General features: G+C 47.6%; 2 protein-coding genes across 3 annotated transcripts; one reads left to right on the forward strand and one right to left on the reverse strand.

Moving 5' to 3' along the window:
• The first annotated feature begins 1709 nt into the window (after positions 1-1709).
• LOC102004387 (C-C motif chemokine 8-like) lies at positions 1710-3223 on the forward strand. The gene is made up of 3 exons (XM_005402840.2): positions 1710-1909; positions 2466-2589; positions 2995-3223. The coding sequence occupies exons 1-3, from the start codon at positions 1834-1836 to the stop codon at positions 3080-3082; spliced, it is 288 nt and encodes a 95-aa protein (XP_005402897.1). The 5' UTR covers positions 1710-1833; the 3' UTR covers positions 3083-3223.
• Positions 3224-5426: 2203 nt separating this feature from the next.
• Ccl1 (chemokine (C-C motif) ligand 1) lies at positions 5427-8631 on the reverse strand. Of its 2 annotated transcripts, XM_005402841.2 has the most exons (4): positions 8365-8631; positions 8087-8237; positions 6824-6935; positions 5427-5695 (listed from the first exon to the last, which is right to left on the reverse strand). In XM_005402841.2, the coding sequence occupies exons 2-4, from the start codon at positions 8160-8162 to the stop codon at positions 5593-5595; spliced, it is 291 nt and encodes a 96-aa protein (XP_005402898.1). In that variant the 5' UTR covers positions 8163-8237; positions 8365-8631; the 3' UTR covers positions 5427-5592. The 2 variants fall into 2 exon arrangements, with proteins under 2 accessions (XP_005402898.1, XP_005402899.1); XM_005402842.2 differs by having other exon boundaries at positions 8087-8631.
• Positions 8632-19917: the final 11286 nt, after the last annotated feature.

The following is a 19917-nucleotide window of genomic DNA, read 5'->3' on the forward strand; positions in this document are numbered from 1 at the left end:
GGAGGGGATTTGTTACACCTGAATGCAGCCCCCGAGCGGCCACCTTGAGAAAAGCGGAAGTCATTGGCTCAAGGCTACACTCTAGGGGAGACACGAGGGGAAACAGTGGGGAAAAAGCTCCTCAACTAGTTCTTCTCCTCCGAAGGCCAGAGGGACTCCTCAGTGTCTGCAGCCCTCTGAAAGGCAGGCGCCACAAATCCTCTTCACATAATGCACACAGATTGGCTGCCCAAGAAGAGAACTGATGGAAAAGAACAGAACGTTGTCTGAAGAGAAAAACGCACGACCTACTTTTCTCACATGGTTCTTGACAGGTGTTTATTGTCAAAGTTACATAAGATTCATAAAATAATGAGTTGAGTAGCACATACTCTTGAAATTCTGGGGAAGTGCTTGCGTAAGACTGGAATGATCAGTGTTTGCGGGACTTAATTGTTAAAGCTATCTGAGCCCTGAGGATGTTTTGTGGGAAGATTTTCAGTTACTGATTCAATTTCTTTGATAGTTTAGAAATGCATTTGTTTGCATTTCCTCATGAAGTCTGGTAAGTTATGTTTTTTGGAAACTCATCCATTTCCTCTAAATTATATTTATTGGCATAGATTCTTGTTTTCTTTCTTGCTGTCTGCAGAGACTATGATGACATTTTTTTCTAATTTTAAGTTTAATTTTTTAATTCCTGCTGTTGGCTGTTTGTCTTGTTTTCTCTTTTTTCCTGGTCAGCCTCAGGGGAGACTCTGCTTCATGTCGAGCCTACCAAAGGACTTGCTTTGAGCTCCATCTGTCCTGTTTGGCATTTGTTACTTTTTACTTCTCTAAACTTAGCTTTTTATTTCCTTCTCTTTGCTTTCATTGTGCTTGCTTTGCTACCGGGGCCAGGCTTCTCTTGCAAGGGTGAAAGCACAGGGGAGGGTGTCACAGGAAAGAACAATACATAAGCGACGCTTGAAGTTGTGCTCAAGCAGACAGCCTCATCCAGCTGTCCCCTTCACCCCATCGCACCTCACTCCCCAGCTCCAGGCTCAGATCTATATCCCTTTCAGGAGGGAAGCAGGAGCAGCAGCAAAGCACAACTGTACCCTCTCCTCATCAGGTTTACTTGCTCCCTACATCCCCCAGTGTCCTGGAAATAAGAAGTTTCCACCCGTTCCTCTGGGCCTGAGTGGTGGACGAGTGCGTGACGTCAGGAGCCTCTGACTCCATCTGTCCTGGTGTTGGACATCCACAATAAAGCTGACTTGGAAAAAGACTCCTGTAGCTACTTGAATGTTTGAAACTTCCCTGGTGATTAAGTGTACGCAAACCAACTTTCTCTTCCAACATTGCTACTTACTTTCCCTGAGGCTGCAGAGGGTAATTTCTTTTCCCCACACCTCGATTTCTTCAACTATGAAATGGCATGACAGTAAGCATACCTGCCTCCTGCATAATGTGTGCAAAGCACTCTTTCTTTGTAGGAGTTGTTTTCCATGTTTTCTTGTTCTTGTTAGGGAAGGCAAGCACAAAATCGCTCTTTGCTGTAGGTGTCTGTAGAGTACCTGCACTCTCCTTCCACCCTGGCTCCTTGTGCCCAGGCAGCCAAGTGGAGACATGCCCAGGCTTCCCAGCCCAGACCTGCCCAGCACTTCCTGGAATGCTCTGTGCCAAGCAGCTACATACAGCTCAGCAGGTTCAGAGCCCTGCTTCCTCATGAGTGGGACATGACAGAGCCTATGAGAAGGTGTTCTGAGAACTCCAACCCTCTCTGCTTCTTATAAAAGGCAGGCAGAAGAGCCAGAGGAACAGAGAGCTGAGACCAACTCTGAAGCTGAAGCTACGCCTTTGCCCTCCACGATGCAGGTCTCAGCATCACTTCTGTGCCTGCTGCTAACAGCTGCTGCTGTCAGTATCCAGGTGCTGGCTCAGGCAGGTAAAGCCGTTCTCCCTCCCTCCCTCCCTCTGTCTTGCTTTCTGTTTCTCTTGCCTTCTAGGAAGCCGTAAGCCAAAGTGCTTGACTTCTAAGCCCATCAGAACAGCAAGGTCCCCAGAGTTTCACTTTAGCATTAAATGCTAAAGTTAGAAAGCTGAAGTCCAAGTTGAAGACAGAAGGGACCTATCACCCTCTGGGCCACCCCTGAACAAGAGCAAAACTGGAGCTGCTGACTCTAAATTAAGCCTTTTCTTTAACATCCTCTGACCATTACAAACCCTGGAGATCTGGGGCCATATCTGAGACCTGTCCACTGGCTATGCCCCTGGTCTCCCCTAGGCAGCAGTGACCCATCCACAACAGTCAGCCCAGGAGAACGGAGTTTGAGGTCTCAGTCATGAGTCATAGGGCCCATCCCAGCCCCAGCCCAGGGCAGATGACTTGCACTTGGAGGTAGGCCTGGTTTGCTTCCACTTCTTTACCCTACTTGCTTTGTCCAAGCCCGGAAAAGCTGAGCATGCTCCTAAAGGCTTTTCTTGGTGATTTTTGTGTCTAGATATGAAACACATCGAAGAGACCCCTCTTGCTTGCTGTTTCACATTCACTCGCAATAGGATCCCTTTGAGGCTTCTGAGAGACTATCAGCTCACCAGTAACATGTGTTCCCAGCAGGCTGTCATGTGAGTAGCAAAGCCCTGCACAATGCCTTCTCTTCCCATGTGCCCCAACCTAAAGTTCTTTCCTAGAAGAGTGACGCCAGGCTAACACTCAGATCGAATCCTCCTGTTATGACAATAGAAGCATGCCCAGAGAGAGCTGCTGCCTTCCCCCTGTGTCCTATCCCCTGACGGGTTCCAGCCCTCACCCATGTGGCTGCACTAGCAGACACAAGGATGGGTTCCCCAGGGCCAGCAAGACAGCGACTGCTGGAGGCCCCTTGCTTCCACACATGCTCTTCCATCTGTCCCAGGAAGGACCTTCACCACCACAGAAGGGCCAGCAGGGTTGGGGCCCAGTGAATCACGCCCTTGGCAGGGAGTGCCCCCATGGGTTCCAACCCTAATACCTTTCTCCTTCCTCTGCAGCTTCAAAACCAGGGCAAACAGACAGATCTGTGCTGACCCCAACCAGATGTGGGTTCAGAAAGCCGTGAATTACCTGAACTCTTCCTAAAGACGTGAGCTCTCCACTCACCCAGACCCAGCCTGAGGGTGAGCAGGGATGGTTCAATTCTGCCCCCGCCTGCCCATCTGTACTCTGGAATAACTGTACCACAATTTTCAAATAAAAGCTTTCTGATTTGTGTTGTAAAATGCATTGTATCTCCAGGAAGGTTCACTATTATTAGAGTTGTGCTACTGTTTTAGATTTCATTTTGAGTATTGATCTGTTATTATTGTATATTTGCAGTGGTGCGGGGCCTTGTGCATGCTAGATAAGAGATTACCACTGAGCTACACCCCAGCCCAATGATCCTTTGTTAAAGCAAGGCTTTGAACAAGGTGGTTCTTGACTGTTCCCTAGTCCCTTCCCCTATAACCTGGGCACATTTCTCTCTGGCTTTCAAGGATGAAGCATGTGCCTGCAGGAACTATGTGAGAGGACACTGTAATGTAGGGAGCAGATTTGCCTTGTAAATGTGACATTTGCTAAGTGTGCTGTATAGAAAAATGAATGCAGCGGGAGGACCCCGGAATGTTTGCAGGAAATTCATTTTATTTAGAAACTATAACAATGATGTTTTCTTTGGGGAAACTCCCATACAGTAGGGGGCGCTCTCAGAACTCTGGTTGAGCACACTAGGGGAATGCAGTGTACAGGGCTCTGGCTATATAGCTAACCAGGACTCCATTGAGTGTTGGCAGCTGAAGCTATTCCAGAACAATGGCTCTGGTCTCCAGCATCTGCTTCTGTGGCTTGCACTCCATCCATCTCATATCTGGTTCCTGCCCCAGGTCTGGTTCATGCCTAAGGTCTTCTTTCCTTATGACCTCCCATTGCTCCCCAAAGGCTCTATTGCAAATGTCTTTTAAGTGCTCTTCCTATCAGTGTGCCTGCTCCTCCAAGCCCTCTCCCAGCCTGGGGTGAGTAACACACCCTGCACGCATACCTGCTTCCAGGCGGAGACCACATGGCCAGGTCCCAGTTAACATCAGGGTTGACGGGAAAGGTACTTAAGCAGAACGGACCTGGGGGGATGGAGTATCATGATCATAGCAAAGATTCTTCTAAAGAAGATGCAGAAGAGAAAAAGAGAGCTGGAGGGACTATTACCAAACGGTCCAAGTTTGGGTTCCAGAATGTAAGATTTGGAGACTTCTAGAAAAGAAGGTTAGGGAGTTAGACTCAACTCTGAAGGAAGGGGAAGCAATGAACACTTTGGGGCAACCAAGAAGGATCAGCGGTGGGTAGATGCCAGGAAAAGTAACCTGTGGCTGTGGGTGAGAAGGAGTTAGGAGGGGATAGCTGAAGGTGACCTGCTGCAATAGGCCAGGCAAGAGGAGAAAGGGGACCGAGGAGGGCAGCTGTAGAGGTGGAGGGACGAGGCAGATTAAGAAAACTGAGAGGGTTGTGTGACATGAGGAATGCTGGGGAAAAAGAAAAACAGGACAGAAGACCTTCTCTCTGAAGCCACCAAGCTGGCCTGTAAAGGAGTGCCAGTCCTGAGACTCAGAGTTCACTCCCCTTCTTCGCTTTTCTCAACTCACACATTACACAAATGGAGTTTATGACTGTCCTTTCTAAAGTGGCAGGGCCTCTTCTTCCTACATGTCCACCTCAGCTCCTCTGCTCTTCCAGAGACTGCCTCACCCTTCCAGGCAAGCCACGTAGGCATCTCTGTCAGGCACAGGGTACCCCTGCCTGGACACCCACCTGGACTGCCTCCACGAGAGGAGGGCTCTAAGAACAGCCCTGCAGGGCCCGTGCCCGGGATCTCAAGCTGAGAAGCTCTACGCCTTGCTGTGGCAGGCAGCACACGTGGCAACTTGAGACATCAGGTGAAGTTCAGGCCTGGGAGGCTGGAGCCCTGGGCTTTATGTGCCCCTCTCCAGCCCCCAGATGCTTCATCTATAAAACAAGTTTGGCAGCCTCTTATAGGCAGGTGACCTGACAAAAAGATCTCCTCCAGCTAGAACTCTGGATAACATCGCTGCCTGAGTGTTCCAGGCCAGGCAGGGAGGGAGAGGTTCCAGATCTCCAGCTTAGAGCCAGCTCAGGTTCCAGCTTGCTGCTCCACTGTGTCTCCCTCAGCTGCCAAACCCGGAGGCGGAGAAGCCAGCCACGGCCTGGGTCAAAGCTTTCCCAAGGATAAGGGAGAGGTGGGAGGCACACAGCATGCAGCAGCTTCTAAGACAGCAATCAGTTCCCGTGGCACAATGTCAACATTTCTCTCTCACCCTGCAGCCCTCTAGCCCCCTCCTCAGCCCCAGTGCCAATCAAATCCTCACAGATCAAATTTCACAGATTTCAAACCCTGAAATCCCCACAGAATCCAAGCAACACAGGGGACCAGGAGTTGGAGAGTCTATATTTAAATATATAAAGTACAGCAACATAGCTTATCAAGATCACACAGTCTTCTGGGACTCCAGGAAGGTGGACAGAAGCAAAGGTATAGGGCTGGAACTAAGGGGACCAGTGGAGCTGTGTGGTCTCCAGAGGCCAGGACAGGAAAGAATTCCTCATTTTCCTTTCAGCCAGCAGGGCTTCACCTTTTTCAAGTAACCTTGAACCCATCCAAGCGTCGGCAAGACACAGGCTTCTCTGCCTCCCTTAAGCTTGAATCTGTGAACAGAAAACACAGGACAGAGCTGAGTCACCAGTCACTTGCTGCGTACCATGCAGAAGTCCTGTATCCACTTCCGTGTCTCCTGGTGTCCCTGTGTTTCCTCTCTGAGCCTTGTTTTTGCTCTCTGTAGATGACCACTACATAAGATCTGTAGCTTGCACACTGGGTGGGGTTGGGGGGACATCCATTAATGTGTGCATCAGGAACTTATTCACTGAGCTCCCTGACGGGGCCCCTGGAGATTCCAGCTCCAAGTATAAGAGTGGGGCAGAAGACCTTGTAGACAGCTTGATGATAATCTAGGATGAAAAAATTCCTGCCTTAAAACATCCCTGTGCTATAATTTTTAATACTTTTGTGTCTATCTGGTACATCTGGCTCTGGTTCATTGTGTGTGTGTGTGTGTGTGTGTGTGTGTGTGTGTGTGTGTGTGTATACGTTGCTTTTCTGATCTGGTCACTTTCTAATTGTCTAATCCATTGTCTACTTATCTAATCCTGCCTTTTGCAGCCTGGGTGATCTTAGACAATTACTTCTACGTCCCTGAACCTGAGTTTTCCTGGTAAGAAACAGGGCCAGCAGAGGTGGTATACATACAAGTGCCTTAGAATGCTGAGAGCTGCGTGCAAGCGATCTCAGTTAAGTTTGTACTGATCCTGTGATGCAGGCATCACGCTTGCTGTACTTCACAGATAACGGATACCGAGGGGTGCTGGATGAGGTTCAGAGGATTTTTTCTACCCAAGGTCACCTGGACCACAGATTGGCAAATGCAGAGGCAAACACTAATTATGAGAACCTCCCACTTTCCACTACACAATAATGTCTGGTGCTTCTGTGAAGTGACTCCTTCCTCCAGGGTGTAATACTGGGATACAGTAACTGGCACAGTGGGTTTCCCAAAACACAAGTGACTGCGGAGCAGGAGGAACTTCCAGGACCCTGCTAGGAAGCTCGGCGCTCCCCCCAGCGCCCAAATGCGGATCTGCCTCCGGGTTTTGGCTGCCTTGCAGGCTGCGTTTAGAAACCCTGTTCTAGTGGGACAGCACCATCTAGTGTCTGCTAGTCTCATGTCAGCCCGTGCGTTCCCTCCCGAGGGGTGCGGCGGGTGAAGGACTACTCACATCACAGCTTTGTAAGGGCAGGTGGAGCTGGTGACCCTGTGACACTGGATTCTCCGCAGGGAGATCTTTTTCTCCACAGATGAGTAGCAGCAGTGGGAGGAGGACACGTGCACTGGAAGAGAAGTACAAAAGAATGTGCGTCCATCGTTCAGCCTCTCACAGGTGGGATGATTTTCCCAAACCCAGCAAAGCTCCACCCAGGACAGACCTGTGCTTCAGGACCACATCCGGGGATCTCTAGCACGGCACTATCAGCAGCTATGCAGTTCTGGGGTTAGTGAGGGGAAAGAGTCAGAAGACTGGGGTTCTGACCTGAGCGCCCCACAGACCAGCTGACAGTTGTGATGATAAACCTGTGCCGTGGCTAGGAGTCCCCATCCTCAGAGCAAGAGAGTTTATACCCTGATTCCTGAAGGCTCGTCCAGTTCTCACCTCCCATCACGAGAGTACGGTTTTGTCCCAGCACTCAGGCCCAACGGCGTTGGACCCTCTTCCCTGGAAAAGCAGCCTAAACACACAGGACATTGTAGCCCGCAGTCCATAGACTTGGGGTCAGATGAGGAACTGTACAAGGAGCTCAGAAGGCCAAACGAAGTGCTCCCAGGTAGTAGTCAGCTCCCCAGTCAATGTCTTGAGTGCCCTCCTCCCCGACTCCAGGACCCAGCCCCTAGTCCCCACTGTGCTACTTTGCACACGCTCCTCCCAACCCTACCCCTAAAGCCTTGCCATCCAACCTGGCCACCTCCCGCCTAGTTTACTGTTCACTGAACCCTTTCGTGTCTGTTGCTAGGTCAGTATTCTCCCAACAGCCTCAGTGGGGAGGTGGACACCACCAGCTCCATTTTACACATGGAGAATTATTACCATAATTCGAGAGATAGGCGATTTAACCAAGGTCCTCCAACTATCAGGGCTCCCCAATCCTGCCCTCAGATGCTACTGTTATCTGTCACACTGTGCAGGAAAAGCCCAGACCCTCCTCCTGGCCTCAGGGTTTGCAGCTTGACCTAAACAACTTCACAGTCCCCGCCATCAGCTTGCACGGTCTGACTAGAGAGAGCTTCCTCAAGCTGAGCTCCATGTTTGTCCAATTCAAGGTTTTCCTACTAGTCCTGGGCTCCTGGCCCCTGCAAGTGCCAATTCCCCCTCTCAGGTGGGAGGAGGGGAGGAAGACTCTGAATTCAAGGTGAGTCCTCCTGGTTTGCAGAGCACCTGCATGTCTGCCCTCCTCAGGGAGAAGGAACAGGGCTCGGGGACACTTACAGCTCATGCCATCCACATCTTGTGTCCACATCGCAGCCAGCAGCAGGCACGCCAGGGCCACAGTAGCGAGCTTCATCCTAGGTGTCTGATTCAGGCCTCTCAGGAGCAGCCTTGATGTGTCTGGTGAAGCAAGGGCCTCCCTTGGGCCATCCTGCAGCACTCAGAGCTTTTATTATAAGGCCCGGCAAGAGGGATTTCCCAGGGGAAGAGGTGGGAGTCCCAGGGAGAAGGGACAGTTACTCACACCCAGCGACCACATGGAAAACTCCTCTCCTCACCTCTCACATGGTATTCAAGGTGCATTTGGGTGTAAGTGGCCTCTGGAACTTCCCCAGGTTCAGGAGCAGATAAAGATCATGCAGAAATACGTGGGAGCTGTCCTGGCTGGGTGGGAAGTCAAGATAGCTGAGTGGGAGGAAGTGGCCTATGTGTGGCTCGTGTAACCCACAGTGTTTCATACAAGCAAGATGCTACTGTCCTCAGAGCACCACAGAGGAGAGTTCTGGACTTGCGCTGAGACACTCCTGCGTTTGAGTCCTAGTTCTACAAACTCAATGGCATAAGCTTGACCAAGTTGCATATCCATGCAAAATGGAAATAGGAAGCCATATCTCAAGGGTGGGTGAAAAGAATTAAATAAAATCCTCTATGTCAAGTGCCTGGCCCCAATATTTTCTATTTCTGTATATTTTTTTCAATCCTCAACACTTCAACAGCGTATTCTGGTCCAGGTCTTTTGTTAGCCTCGGGGAAGATAGTTACCAATGAGATTCGGAGCCTAGCCTGAGCCGCTTCGTTTCAGCGCACAGAAAAACAGAAGTGTAAGGGCAGCAGTAGATGTGATGTATCCAGGACACAGAGGAGGGATGGGGGCCACCCCTGGCACTGGCCTGAGAGCTCTCAAAGGGAAATACTCTTGAAGAGGGTTCCCTGCAGGTTCATGTGGAGAGGGATGTGTTACAGAGAGGAAAGAGCTCAAGCAAGGACACAAAGCATGAAGGAGGACACCTCATTCCGAGTCAGCAGAGGAGGCTGGAGTGCACAGTGTAAAAAGGGCAACAAGACTGGGAAGTGACCAGAGGCCAAGGTGGCTGCACAGCTTCAGAGGGACCTGGTGGCCAGGAGGGCTTCTGTGCAGGGCTTGCAGTACGCGCCTCTCATTAGGCAGAGAAAGCGACTCTCAGAAGAGGAAGTCACTTGCTCAAAGGTGAAGTGAGTATGGATTGCAGAGATGAAGTGAAAAACTTGAGCCTCTCTGCTTCGAGTGTCATTGCCTCTGAGAACACACCCAGCTCACAACCTCTCCTCTGTCAGACCAGATACCAGCCAGCCCCCCAAATGCTGCACCACCAGAAGGTAGTCCACACAGTTGAAATCAGTAGCCCACTGCTGTCTCCTCTCCTCTTGCACCTTGAAGATGGACAGGTGTTTGCTCCCTGCCCTGGGGACTTGTGAGAGAAGCTGCACGGGTGTGTGGTCACTAGACTAAATATACCTGCGGGTTCTTTAGACAAATGGAGAGCGGACAATGTGGCCACTTAGGAAATGCTTCATCTGTCCCCTCCTCCTGGGGCTGTCCCTCCAATAGTTCCCTCCCCTCCTTCCCCTCACCGTGGCCACAGCCAACCCCACACAGGAAAAGAGGGACCAGCAAGATTTAGTCACGCCATCCCTTCCCAGGCTCCTCAGCACGTTGAAGGGACCGGTTGTGGGCTCTTATCACACAGCAGCTAACATTCCGAGGGAGCCTCTCACCCACTCCCATGTGGCTGTCAGAGCGTGACGTCTTCCTGGCCCTAGCATAAAAGCCATGACAAGTATTAGCTCAGGAAGATAGCTGTAGAGTTGAATGAGCTGGGCAGAGTGGCCTAGGATGGATTGTTGTACAATAAATGCTTTTAGGAGAAGCACTGTTATTCCCACTAATAAACCTTTTCTTAGTTAGATGTTTGAGAACCAGGAAGTGCTTGTCAATAGGTTTTCTTGTTCATGATCTTTTAGGAAATAGGTACCAACTTACTGAGGAGAGGGAGAGAGACCAGAGAAAGTTCGGCCTGTGTGGATTCATCTGTACCATGTCCTCAGTGTTCCTGCCCCTTGCCTGCCCCCTGCTGGCTGAGGGGGCTGCAGCCTGACCTCCCTGCTTGCTTTTCAGCTCCTGTTCGTCTGGTCCTGAAGGACCAGGATGTAGAAACCCATGGGAGAAAGAGACATGTGCCAGAGTCACAGGGCTTTAGAAAGACATCCCAGCTTTGTCTGTCTCTGGGGCAAGTCTTCTGAGTTCCCCCACTTAAGAAGGATGCATGTGAAGGGAAAGAGCTCGGCCTCTGGAGTCAGATCTCAGTGCCAACTGAGATCACTTGGGCAAGTGATTTAAGCCTTGGAGGTAGAGGTCCCTCCTATAAGCTCTGCGGTTAACTGGACTTATTATGTCCACAGGATAAACCCCCAGACTGTCACCTAATATGGGGTGATGTGAAAGGCTGAGTGAGACACAAAAGAGAAGGAAGGAAGGGGAAAAGCAAACATCAGAACATTGGAAATGATAGCATAGCACCTTACATGGATGGGGCACTGAGGGTAGATGAGGGACAGGCAGGTGCAAGTCCTACCTTTGGGGGGCTCCCAGCTTACTCAGGAGGTGAGTCCTGGGGATGGTGAGGGTGAGATGGAGCACAGAGTGTCCTGGAAGCTGCACAGTGAACTCACCTCCAAAGCTGGGTGTCCTCGCCCCTTCACCCTGAACTATGCGTGAATCCGGGCCATGCCACCACCTCCCTCACTGCAGGGTATCTCCCCAGTCTCTTCCTCTGCTCTGGTGCTTCTGACATCCAGCCTAACTGTGTCATTGCTAACATGAGCACGGTCCCCAGGCCCTCTGCCCCCTGCAAGCACAAGTCCAGGCCCTTGCAAGGATGCCCAGCACCACACACCCAGAATGCAAAACCGGATCTCCTGTGGTCCTTTCCCCATTTTGTTCAGGACTTGTGTCTTTTCAGGAGGCTTTTTCTGCCTACTGCTCAGTCACACAAAAAAGAGCATTGTGCGTCTCTGCCAGCAAAAGGCCTTCTGAGGGGTGCCGAAGGATATCACAGCAGTGGCCATGCCAACTTCTTTATGAGCTCCTGAGCCTAAAAGCAGGGCCCACTGTGCTCAGGGTGAAGCACAGGTGTCTTGGCTCTGCCCACAACATCCTACACATCATGGCTCCAGCTCACCACGGTGCCGCATATGTCCTAAGGCACTACCGCCCTTCTGCCCAGAGCCAGTTTCCAGTTTGATGTGGCTAACTGCAAGCAAGTCGTAACACCAGGAGTTCCCAGAGGGCGTCCATCACTCCTCTCCTCCCTGCAGGCGCCTCACACTGCTGCTCCTCATGTCTCCCTGTCTGTCGTGCAGCTCCCGGCGGGCAGGAGTCCCTTTGTGATGGTCAGCAGTTTTTGCTGCAGTATCAAGGATGGTGCGGGTATGCAGGAAGAACAGCGAAGAGGTCCAGCCCCAGCTCCTCTCTGCACTGTTCATGTGACTTCTTTGAGTCTCTGGGCTTCCTCTCTTACTAGGAATAATAACAGTCACACAGATTTTGCTCCAAGTGACACATTCACCTTCACTTACACCCTCCCCCAACTCCCTTCCCAGGGCAGAGTCAAAGACTAAAGCTGCTGCCACACAGCCAGACCTAAGAGGACAGGGAAGGGATGGGGAGAACAAATGGCAGACAGGATCAACACAGCAGTGCTCATTCTGCTGGTCGGGGCTCCATCCTTGAGGGCCTTCAGCCCTAACAGAGTAACAGCCACCAACAGCTACCCTCTGCTCAATGCTTCTGTGTTCTCGGCACTTCTCTGAGCATTTAACACATGCTAATCTGCCTGATCTTCCCAAAAGTCCTGAAAGTAAGTGTGATTCTTAGGCCCCATTTTGCAGATGAGAAAACTGAGGCACAGAAAGGTTGGCCAAGGCTATGGAGTGAGCCATGGGGGAGGTGAATTCAAATGCAAGTTGCCTTCACACTCCAAGTCCTGAATCAGTTCTCTGCAAGTCTCTCAGCAGAGGCTTCTGACTGCTGCCCAATCATCCCAGGTTATTTGGCCATGATCCTCCCAACCAGATCACATCCTACACTTCCTGGGGCGCCGTGTATATACTTTATGTCCCCAGATCGAATGTCACACACTTCCTCAGGTACACTTTGGATTTACCATATGGTTCTCTCACAAAGAGATACAATCTTTGCCCTGGTGAGCTGCCAGCTCCTTAACAAAATCACCTCCTCCCCGAGGCCTTCTCCACTTCCCGTCAACCTTCTCTCCTCTCCAGATGACAGGCACTTCTACTTAAAGGCATGTGTACTTGACAGGCCATGTGTCCATTCTGTTGCCCACATTATTGGCTCGACTCTGATTGGACAACGGATGGATATAATCGGTCCTGGCTGGGGCTGAATCAGTGTGTAAATGAACAGCCGTGCTGTCACATGCAAACAGAGCCTGAGCTCTCAACTTGTTTACCTTGTGTGTTAACAAACAGAGCTAAATCACCAGAGCCTGCATACTCAGGCAGACACCGCACACACATGCTTGCCGGGAGGACTCACCGCTCCCAGCTCAGGTCGCTCCCCGCATCTGCACAATCTTCCTGGCTCTTGTATCTCCTGGCCTTTTCCACAGCATGCCATCCTGCCTCTGAGAGGACTGAGCTTTGCCTAATGCTGGTAATACTCAGGTCATTCATGCGGCCTGAGTCACAGATGTACCACAGCGTTATGTCCCATGTCAGACAAAGCTGACGCCAAGGAATAAGCAGTGACTGCCAGTTGTGAAACTAGTTCTTTGTATGCTCACGTGGTTTGTGGCTTCCTCAATCCCTTATGGTCATTTATAGCTTTAAACCTTTACAAGTGAGAAATTAAGGCTCCTTGAGATTAATAATGAACACACATGTGCCTGCACACACAGAGACAAGCATCCACCCAAATGCCCTGAGCAAAGTGTTAGGGCCCAGCTGAGTATTTAATAAGCAGTTGGTGATGATTCCCTGTGTCTTCTTTCCCCAGAAGGTCAAAAATCTCCTGGCAGAAAGCCCATCAGATCAGACAACGCTTGGTTAACATGTAGACTTCTCTCCTCCTCCCATGCTGGAGCAAATTCATGAACATGGGGTAAGACACGGCCACATCTTGAGTTTTAACCTCCACTTCGGTGTATTACTGGGTCGCCCCTGCCAGCATCTCACCTGTGTAAGTATGTAAGCAGGTAAATGCAGGCTGGCTTTCCTAATTCAAAAGGCAAGTCAACAAAAAGGCAAGTTGAATTTAAGACTGTTATTAAATAAATATGTTTCCCTAACTTTAACCCATATATAATTCATTTTAACAGTATTATCGGGTTGAAGGTACTTAGAAGATACACTTTAATGGAGAGTTTATCGGGATTTGTAATTAGCAGAGCAATTGTAAGCACTTTAAAGTACTTAGAAGCAGATTAAACCCACTAAAGAGAATCAGCCACTCAAAAACACAACAGCAGCCTCCATTTACACACCAGCAATTGCTGTGTGATTAGAAATGCATAGACTCACACACCACGATGAATCTTACTCCTCATGCAGTATTTGGCACTCCTCCCAGCAAGGAACACTCATTAATGAAGTCAGCAGCTACTTACAGGACACCTACTATGTGCCGGGAACCAAGACACACCTGGCACTTGTCAGCATAGAGCCAAGAGCTTGTGGGAGAGATATAATTTTCAAGCAAGCTAATAGATAAACAAGGTAATTTTAAATTAGATCAGTCAGTGAGGGAAACATAATGAAAGCATAGGACCAAAGGGGGAATTAAAGAGTTTGCATCTGAGCTAGGACCTGCAAGACAAGAAGCTCTGGAAATGGAGGGTGCCGTTTATTATTTCCATTCCAGATGGCGAGAACAGCAAACACAAGAGCCTGGGACACCTTAGCTTAAGCTTCTACCTGAGTAAAACACAGAGACAAGGATTTAAATAAAAGTAGTTTATTTAAGAGTGTAAGAAATAGGAGTAAGGGAGTGAGACCAGGAAGGGAAGTTCTCAGTAAGGGACCTGTTACCAAGCCAGCCTCACTGAAGGCCATGCAGCAGGAAACAGTGTAGGCCTTGCACCGGGCTTACTCCACCCAGCAGAGATGGCTCTAGGTTACCTATACCCCAGTTCCTGTCACCCCTCAGTGAGGCTTCCCTGGCTCTTCTGGCCAGCCAGCCTGGGGGGCAGAGCAGTCCTTCGTGACTGTGATCAGTGGCTGCAAAGTGAAATGAAAGGCATGCCAGGATGCGAGCTGGAGACCGGCAGCCTCTGCTGCCCACACAGAGCAGCCTGAAAGGTTCCAGAAGAAAGGCCAGTGTGTAAAACTGCTGAGGAGAAAATGGCAGGGAGTGAAATCCCAGGGAAGAGCAGGAACCAGCTCACGTGAAGACCAGTCGTAGGGCATGGTGAGGGGTCTGAATTTTATTCTGTGTGTGTTGGAAAGCTGGTTGTGAAATTTAATCAGGATTATAAAATGGCTTCACTTTTTAATATGATTACTCTCTCGGTGGCATGAAGAACAGCTTTTTTTAATAGAAAGAGAGAACACAGGAGAAGCGGATAGGAGCAGGAGTCCAGGCAAGGGGTGCTTGTGGCTTCGGCTAGCACGGGGACAGGACAGAGGGCAGTGTAAGTGTGTTGCAGCAGGCGGGCTGCATGTGGGCGTGGAACCTGGGCTTGCATGTGGCAGTGCTGGGCTCAGAGGACTGCAAGAGGGGCTGGCTTAGCAGCGCCGGTCTGCTGGGTGCACTGCCCAGGATGCATCTTGCTGGGTGACTCGGTCACTCACCCACTCAATCTGGCCTTTGTTTTCTCCCACGGAAAATTAGAGAGTAGAACAAACTGGCTTCTAATGTTCTTTTTATATCTAACATTCTATGACATCAGGAAACAAGATTTCTTTTTAAAGTTTTAGATACTGTTAATAATGCCAAGAAAAATCTATGTGAACCACTACTTTAAAAAAAAAAAAAAAGGAAAAACTAAGACCTTGACAAGAACCATAACCAACTAGATTTTCCCTTTAGCTTCCCTGATTCCCCCAACCTCAGGGAACAACTGTCCAAAATCCTCTTGCTTTCTCTTTAAATTTCACTAACGTATGTCTCTACAGTGTACTGTTGTTGCGTAGGAGTGGCTACCAAAATGTGAGGTTGCTCAAGGCCCTGATATAAAATGGCATAGTAAAGAACTAAGAGAAACTAGCTGTGCAACGGTATCAACTCTTACAACAGTCCATAGTGTAGCAACTATTGAAGCTGTCCTAATAGCCTACTTTGAAACTTGGTGTCATTGTTATATTTATCTTTTTTTAAAAGGAAGGAACAGCTGGGATGGAGGAAAGGAGAAAAGAAGGAGGGGAAATGCACACAAGATAGCTGGAATAATTGTACTACTGATATTCTACTGGTTCATTGAAAGGAACAGTTAATGCTTAATTGTTTTATCCATCTTGCATGCCTGTGTCTGGTGATCTGAGCAACTACACTGAAGATAACAACATGTAATATAACAACTATTGTTAATTTCCTATCACCCTGTCTTGAAATTCTGTATCGTTTTTATTGTTTTTTGTTGTTCTGTTTTTGACTTTGTTTGCTTTTTCTTTTTAAAATTAAAAAAAAAAATTAATGGCATAGTATTTGCCTGTGACCTACACATATCCTCTTACATACATCATCTCTAGATGATTTATAATACATAATACCATATCAGTGATGTCAGTAGTTGTTATACTGTGTTGTTTAGGGAATCATGACCAGAAAAAGTGTCTGTATGTGTTCAGTACAGATGTGTTTTTTTCCATATATTTTCAATCCATGGTCATTTGAATCCATGATGCAGAACCTGCAGATATGAAAAGCTAACTATATCTATTTTACTTCATCAAATGTTTATAAAGTTTATAACCACAGGGAACTTCTTTTGGTTCAGTAGTTTTTGATGATACCTTCATATCTTTGAATGTCACTGAAGTTTATTTGTTTTAAATACTATTTACTATTTCACTAACTATATGACTGCTTGTTAATCTCTCTTCTTGGGTATTACAGCCTTTTCTAAATTTTTGCCACTGAAAACAGTACTAAACATTCTTATATGTGATATTCTTCTATATGCAAGATGTTAGGTAGCTAGGGAAAAGGAGGCACAGTGGTGCACATCTGTAATCCCAGGACTTTGGGAGGCTGAGGAAGAAGGAGCACAAGTTTGAGTCCTGGTTGGGCAATTTAGCAAGAACTTGTCTCAGAATAAAAAAAAAAAAAAAATGTGAAAAAGAGCTGGGGATGTGGCTCAATGTAAAGTCCCCGGGCTCAATCTCTAGTAGCAAAAAAGAAATAAAGAGGGGATTGTTGGGTGCTGTTAGGTGTTAGTTGTGTCTGCCAGCCACAAGAGTTTCTTCTTCTGCGGATGCCTGCCTTTGCTTCTTGTCCCTTTTCCCTTGAATATTTCTGTTTTCCTTATCTACATCAACCTGCTTCCTGCCTATAGAATGCAGGGCTCAAGGTCATTTTACAGACTAGAAAATTGGTCTGACTCAATTCAGACAGACAACACTCTCAATAACATAATTCTCTCAGAAACTCTTTTTGTAGATGCAGGTGGTCAAATCCACAATTCCTTGTTCTCTTTCTAGATGTGACCTCAAGAACTTGGACATCACCGGGCGTTATGAGATACTATAGCTCATGAAGATTATGAGCCATCTCTATTCCATGAGTCATTTCATCTTACCAACAGGATTCTCTGGGAGTCCCTTATTCCTATCAGAGACCTTAACAAAGGACATAGCAGTTGTGCCCTGAATTTGGTCCTGGCCACCACGGTAAGCATGAGTGTCATGACTTTGATTAGACTGGTGCCCTGAAGCTATGTCCTCTTTTGAGAATATTTTAGAAGCTGAAAAGCTTGAAAGGAAAGATGATTGAATCTTTCAACCCTCTGGCCCTTAGCATTTCAAGATTTCCTATAATCCCTTTCAGTTCCACTTGCAAATGAGCCAGTTCTTTTCTGATATCCCCTCTTTCTTATAGTATTTCATGCAATGAGAATACTTAGCAACAACTAACAAACACTAACAGCATCCTGTCTCAAACCTTCTTCTCCAAAAAGCCACAAGTTCAGTTGATTTATTTTCTGCCTTCCAAGTTATAAATGTGATGGTTTTAGCAAATGTTTCACTACAGAATTACATAGGTTGGCATTTTTCTTCTATAAAAATTACCTCACTGCCTGCTGCTCAGCCCCAAAGCCCAAACCATACATCTTCTTTGGTTAGAACAATACTTATTTCTAAGCATTAACTTCTGTATTAGTCCACTTTGCTGCAGTAACAAACAACTCCAAATGATCAATGGATTACCATAAGAGCCATTTTGGGTTTTGTTGCTGTTGTTATTGTTTTGGGGTGTTTCTTTTTGCTTTGACTCTCAAATTGGCAAGCCAACAGCATCTGTGCTTCTAACTCTGGGTCAGGTCAGGTCTTTGCCACCTGTCTTCCCAATTCCTGGGCCCAGGCTGAAAGATCAACTTGTGCTAAGGCCATGTCATTCTCCTAGCAGAAGATCCACGAAAAAGAAGATTGGCAGAAACTTGCAATGCTTTTAAAGCTTCTGCCAGGATATGGCACATGTCATAGCATTCTATGAGCTCAAGGAAGCACCACTGCTAAGTCTGAAGTCAGTGGCATGAAAAAATATATTCTGCACAAATGTAAACAAGAATACAGCCTACCCAAGGCAAGAAGGAACTCTTGATATATTTTTATACTAATCCTGTTAGCATATGTATTGCAATATATTCTCTGGTGTGTGACTTGGTCTTGTTTTGTCTTTTAGAGAAAGAAAACTCATAATTTTGATACAAATTCATCAGTTCTTTACAGTCCAAAGTTGTGTGTCATGTTTAAGAAACAAGGTAAAGAATATTCTTGGATGTTTAAAATGTCCCATTCAGATTTTCTGTTAAATTTTTAAAAGACTTCAACATTAACTATTTGGATTTGATTGTTATATGTTGTGTAATATAAAGATCCAATGTAAACTTTTTTTGCCCCATACAGGTAGATTGTCATTTTGGGGCTTAATTTTTGAATAGTGCCTGCTTTCTTCATTGCTCTAATGTACAAACCCATTTCATACACCAGAGCTCTGTGCATAGATGCCACTGCTACTGGACTTTCCCATTTCACATCTTTCCATTGATCCACTTGTCAGACACTGCATTGACCTATGGCTTGCGCTGGTATCTGGTGATGTAAATCCCCCTCTGTGGTTGTTTTTTAACTATAAGTGTCCTGGCTATCATCTCCCTTGCACTCCTCCATAAAAATCATTGAGCAGCCCTACCTAATTCCTGGGAAATCAGCTGGACACCAAGCTGTGTTCTAAACACACACTAACTCACTGACCCCCAGTGGTCACTGAATGAAGGTTGGTACTGTTCTCCCCATACTACAGATGAGGAAATAGATGATGTATACAAGGGACTGATTGGCCCACAGCTTCAAAGTCTAATCTGACTGCAGAGCCCCTGGGGTACCCACATCACACAGTTAGGGTTACCTAGTGATCACTAGGAGATGTTGAGTCAAGCCCGCCCTCTGGGCCCACAAGAAAAGGGAAGTGGTCAAAGACCTCAGCATACAGAACACTTCCTCCCACTCTTCTGCATGCCTGCCAGTACCCAGCTCAGCCCTTCACACCTTGGATTAGGCTGATAAGGCTGAGACCACACAGCACCTGGGGTATCAGTGTCGCAGAGCCACTAGCAGTGCGTGTCTGTCACTTTGCTGAGCATTCCTGGTGATAGCAGAAACTACACAGGTTGCATGCAAGTCCCTTCATTCTCATGGATTAAAACAAACAAGCAGAGGCCTGACTCCTGGAAACAGTGCCTATTCCAAAGAGAAGGAGAAGGTACCAAGAGTGCCTCCATAGTAGAATTCTCCTTCTCTCTCTCTTTGTGTATATAAACAGAACAGCAAACTATGTTGTGTACAGTTTGTCCCTTTTAAAACCCTTATGTCCTCTAGTGTTGAGAGAGAAGAATGTAATCTTATTAATCCACCTACATACAATGAAACAAAGATGGTGAATGACCAGTTAAGCCATCGCACCTCTTTCTGCTCTTAGTGGCCCTGCATTGGCAAGGTTTGTACCAGCCGTGCAGTGGTGTCAGGGGAGCAGTGGCTCTCTGCACTGTTCCAGCAGCTTCAGGAGCTCCTAGGAACTGGTTAAAGTGCAAATTCTGAGCCACTACTGAGTCTTAAACTCTGGGGCTGAGGCTTAGTAAGCTACACTAACCCTCCCTGCCCCGCTTTACTTAGTTCTTTTGTTCATAAAGTTTGAGAACCACTGCTGTGCAGAACCTACCACAGTGCCTGGTAGAATAAGTTTTCAAGGAATATTAACTATTTTGGCCAAAGATCACAAACTTAGGCCATGGAAAAGCAAGGGCTTGGCCTCTGGTCTGGCTGATTCTAGACAACCTTGTCTACCGAGTGTCACTGTAGGTTCTAGGAAGGAGATCCTTGTTTTAGGAAAACTTCTCCTCGGGTCTGACATTGGTGTGCAATGGAAATAATCTGGAAATAACATGTGGTAGGACTTGGCATTGTAATTAAGCTAAGGGCCAACATATGAAGTACTGTGGTCACCGTGTGACTTCCCAATTAAAACTGTCATAGATTAAGTCCAAGAAGTTCACAAACTCAAGTGCACACATCTGTCTATATATCTAGAGTGTGAAGTCTCCTAATCTATAAGTGGA

Source organism: Chinchilla lanigera, unplaced genomic scaffold (assembly GCF_000276665.1).
Source record: "Chinchilla lanigera isolate Chin_1 unplaced genomic scaffold, ChiLan1.0 scaffold00080, whole genome shotgun sequence".
Lineage (NCBI taxonomy): Eukaryota > Metazoa > Chordata > Mammalia > Rodentia > Chinchillidae > Chinchilla > Chinchilla lanigera.

Bases quoted from the DNA above. Each gene is read 5' to 3' on its own strand.
- LOC102004387 (XM_005402840.2), top strand. From the start codon at position 1,834: ATGCAGGTCTCAGCATCACTTCTGTGCCTGCTGCTAACAGCTGCTGCT. The intron at 1,910-2,465 runs GTAAAGCCGTTC...TTTTGTGTCTAG, and splicing joins CCAGGTGCTGGCTCAGGCAG to ATATGAAACACATCGAAGAG. The intron at 2,590-2,994 runs GTGAGTAGCAAA...CTTCCTCTGCAG, and splicing joins TGTTCCCAGCAGGCTGTCAT to CTTCAAAACCAGGGCAAACA.
- Ccl1 (XM_005402841.2), bottom strand. From the start codon at position 8,162: ATGAAGCTCGCTACTGTGGCCCTGGCGTGCCTGCTGCTGGCTGCGATG. The intron at 6,936-8,086 runs GTAAGTGTCCCC...CTTCTCTTCCAG, and splicing joins AGATGTGGATGGCATGAGCT to TGCACGTGTCCTCCTCCCAC. The intron at 5,696-6,823 runs GTGAGTAGTCCT...TTCTGTTCACAG, and splicing joins TGCCCTTACAAAGCTGTGAT to ATTCAAGCTTAAGGGAGGCA.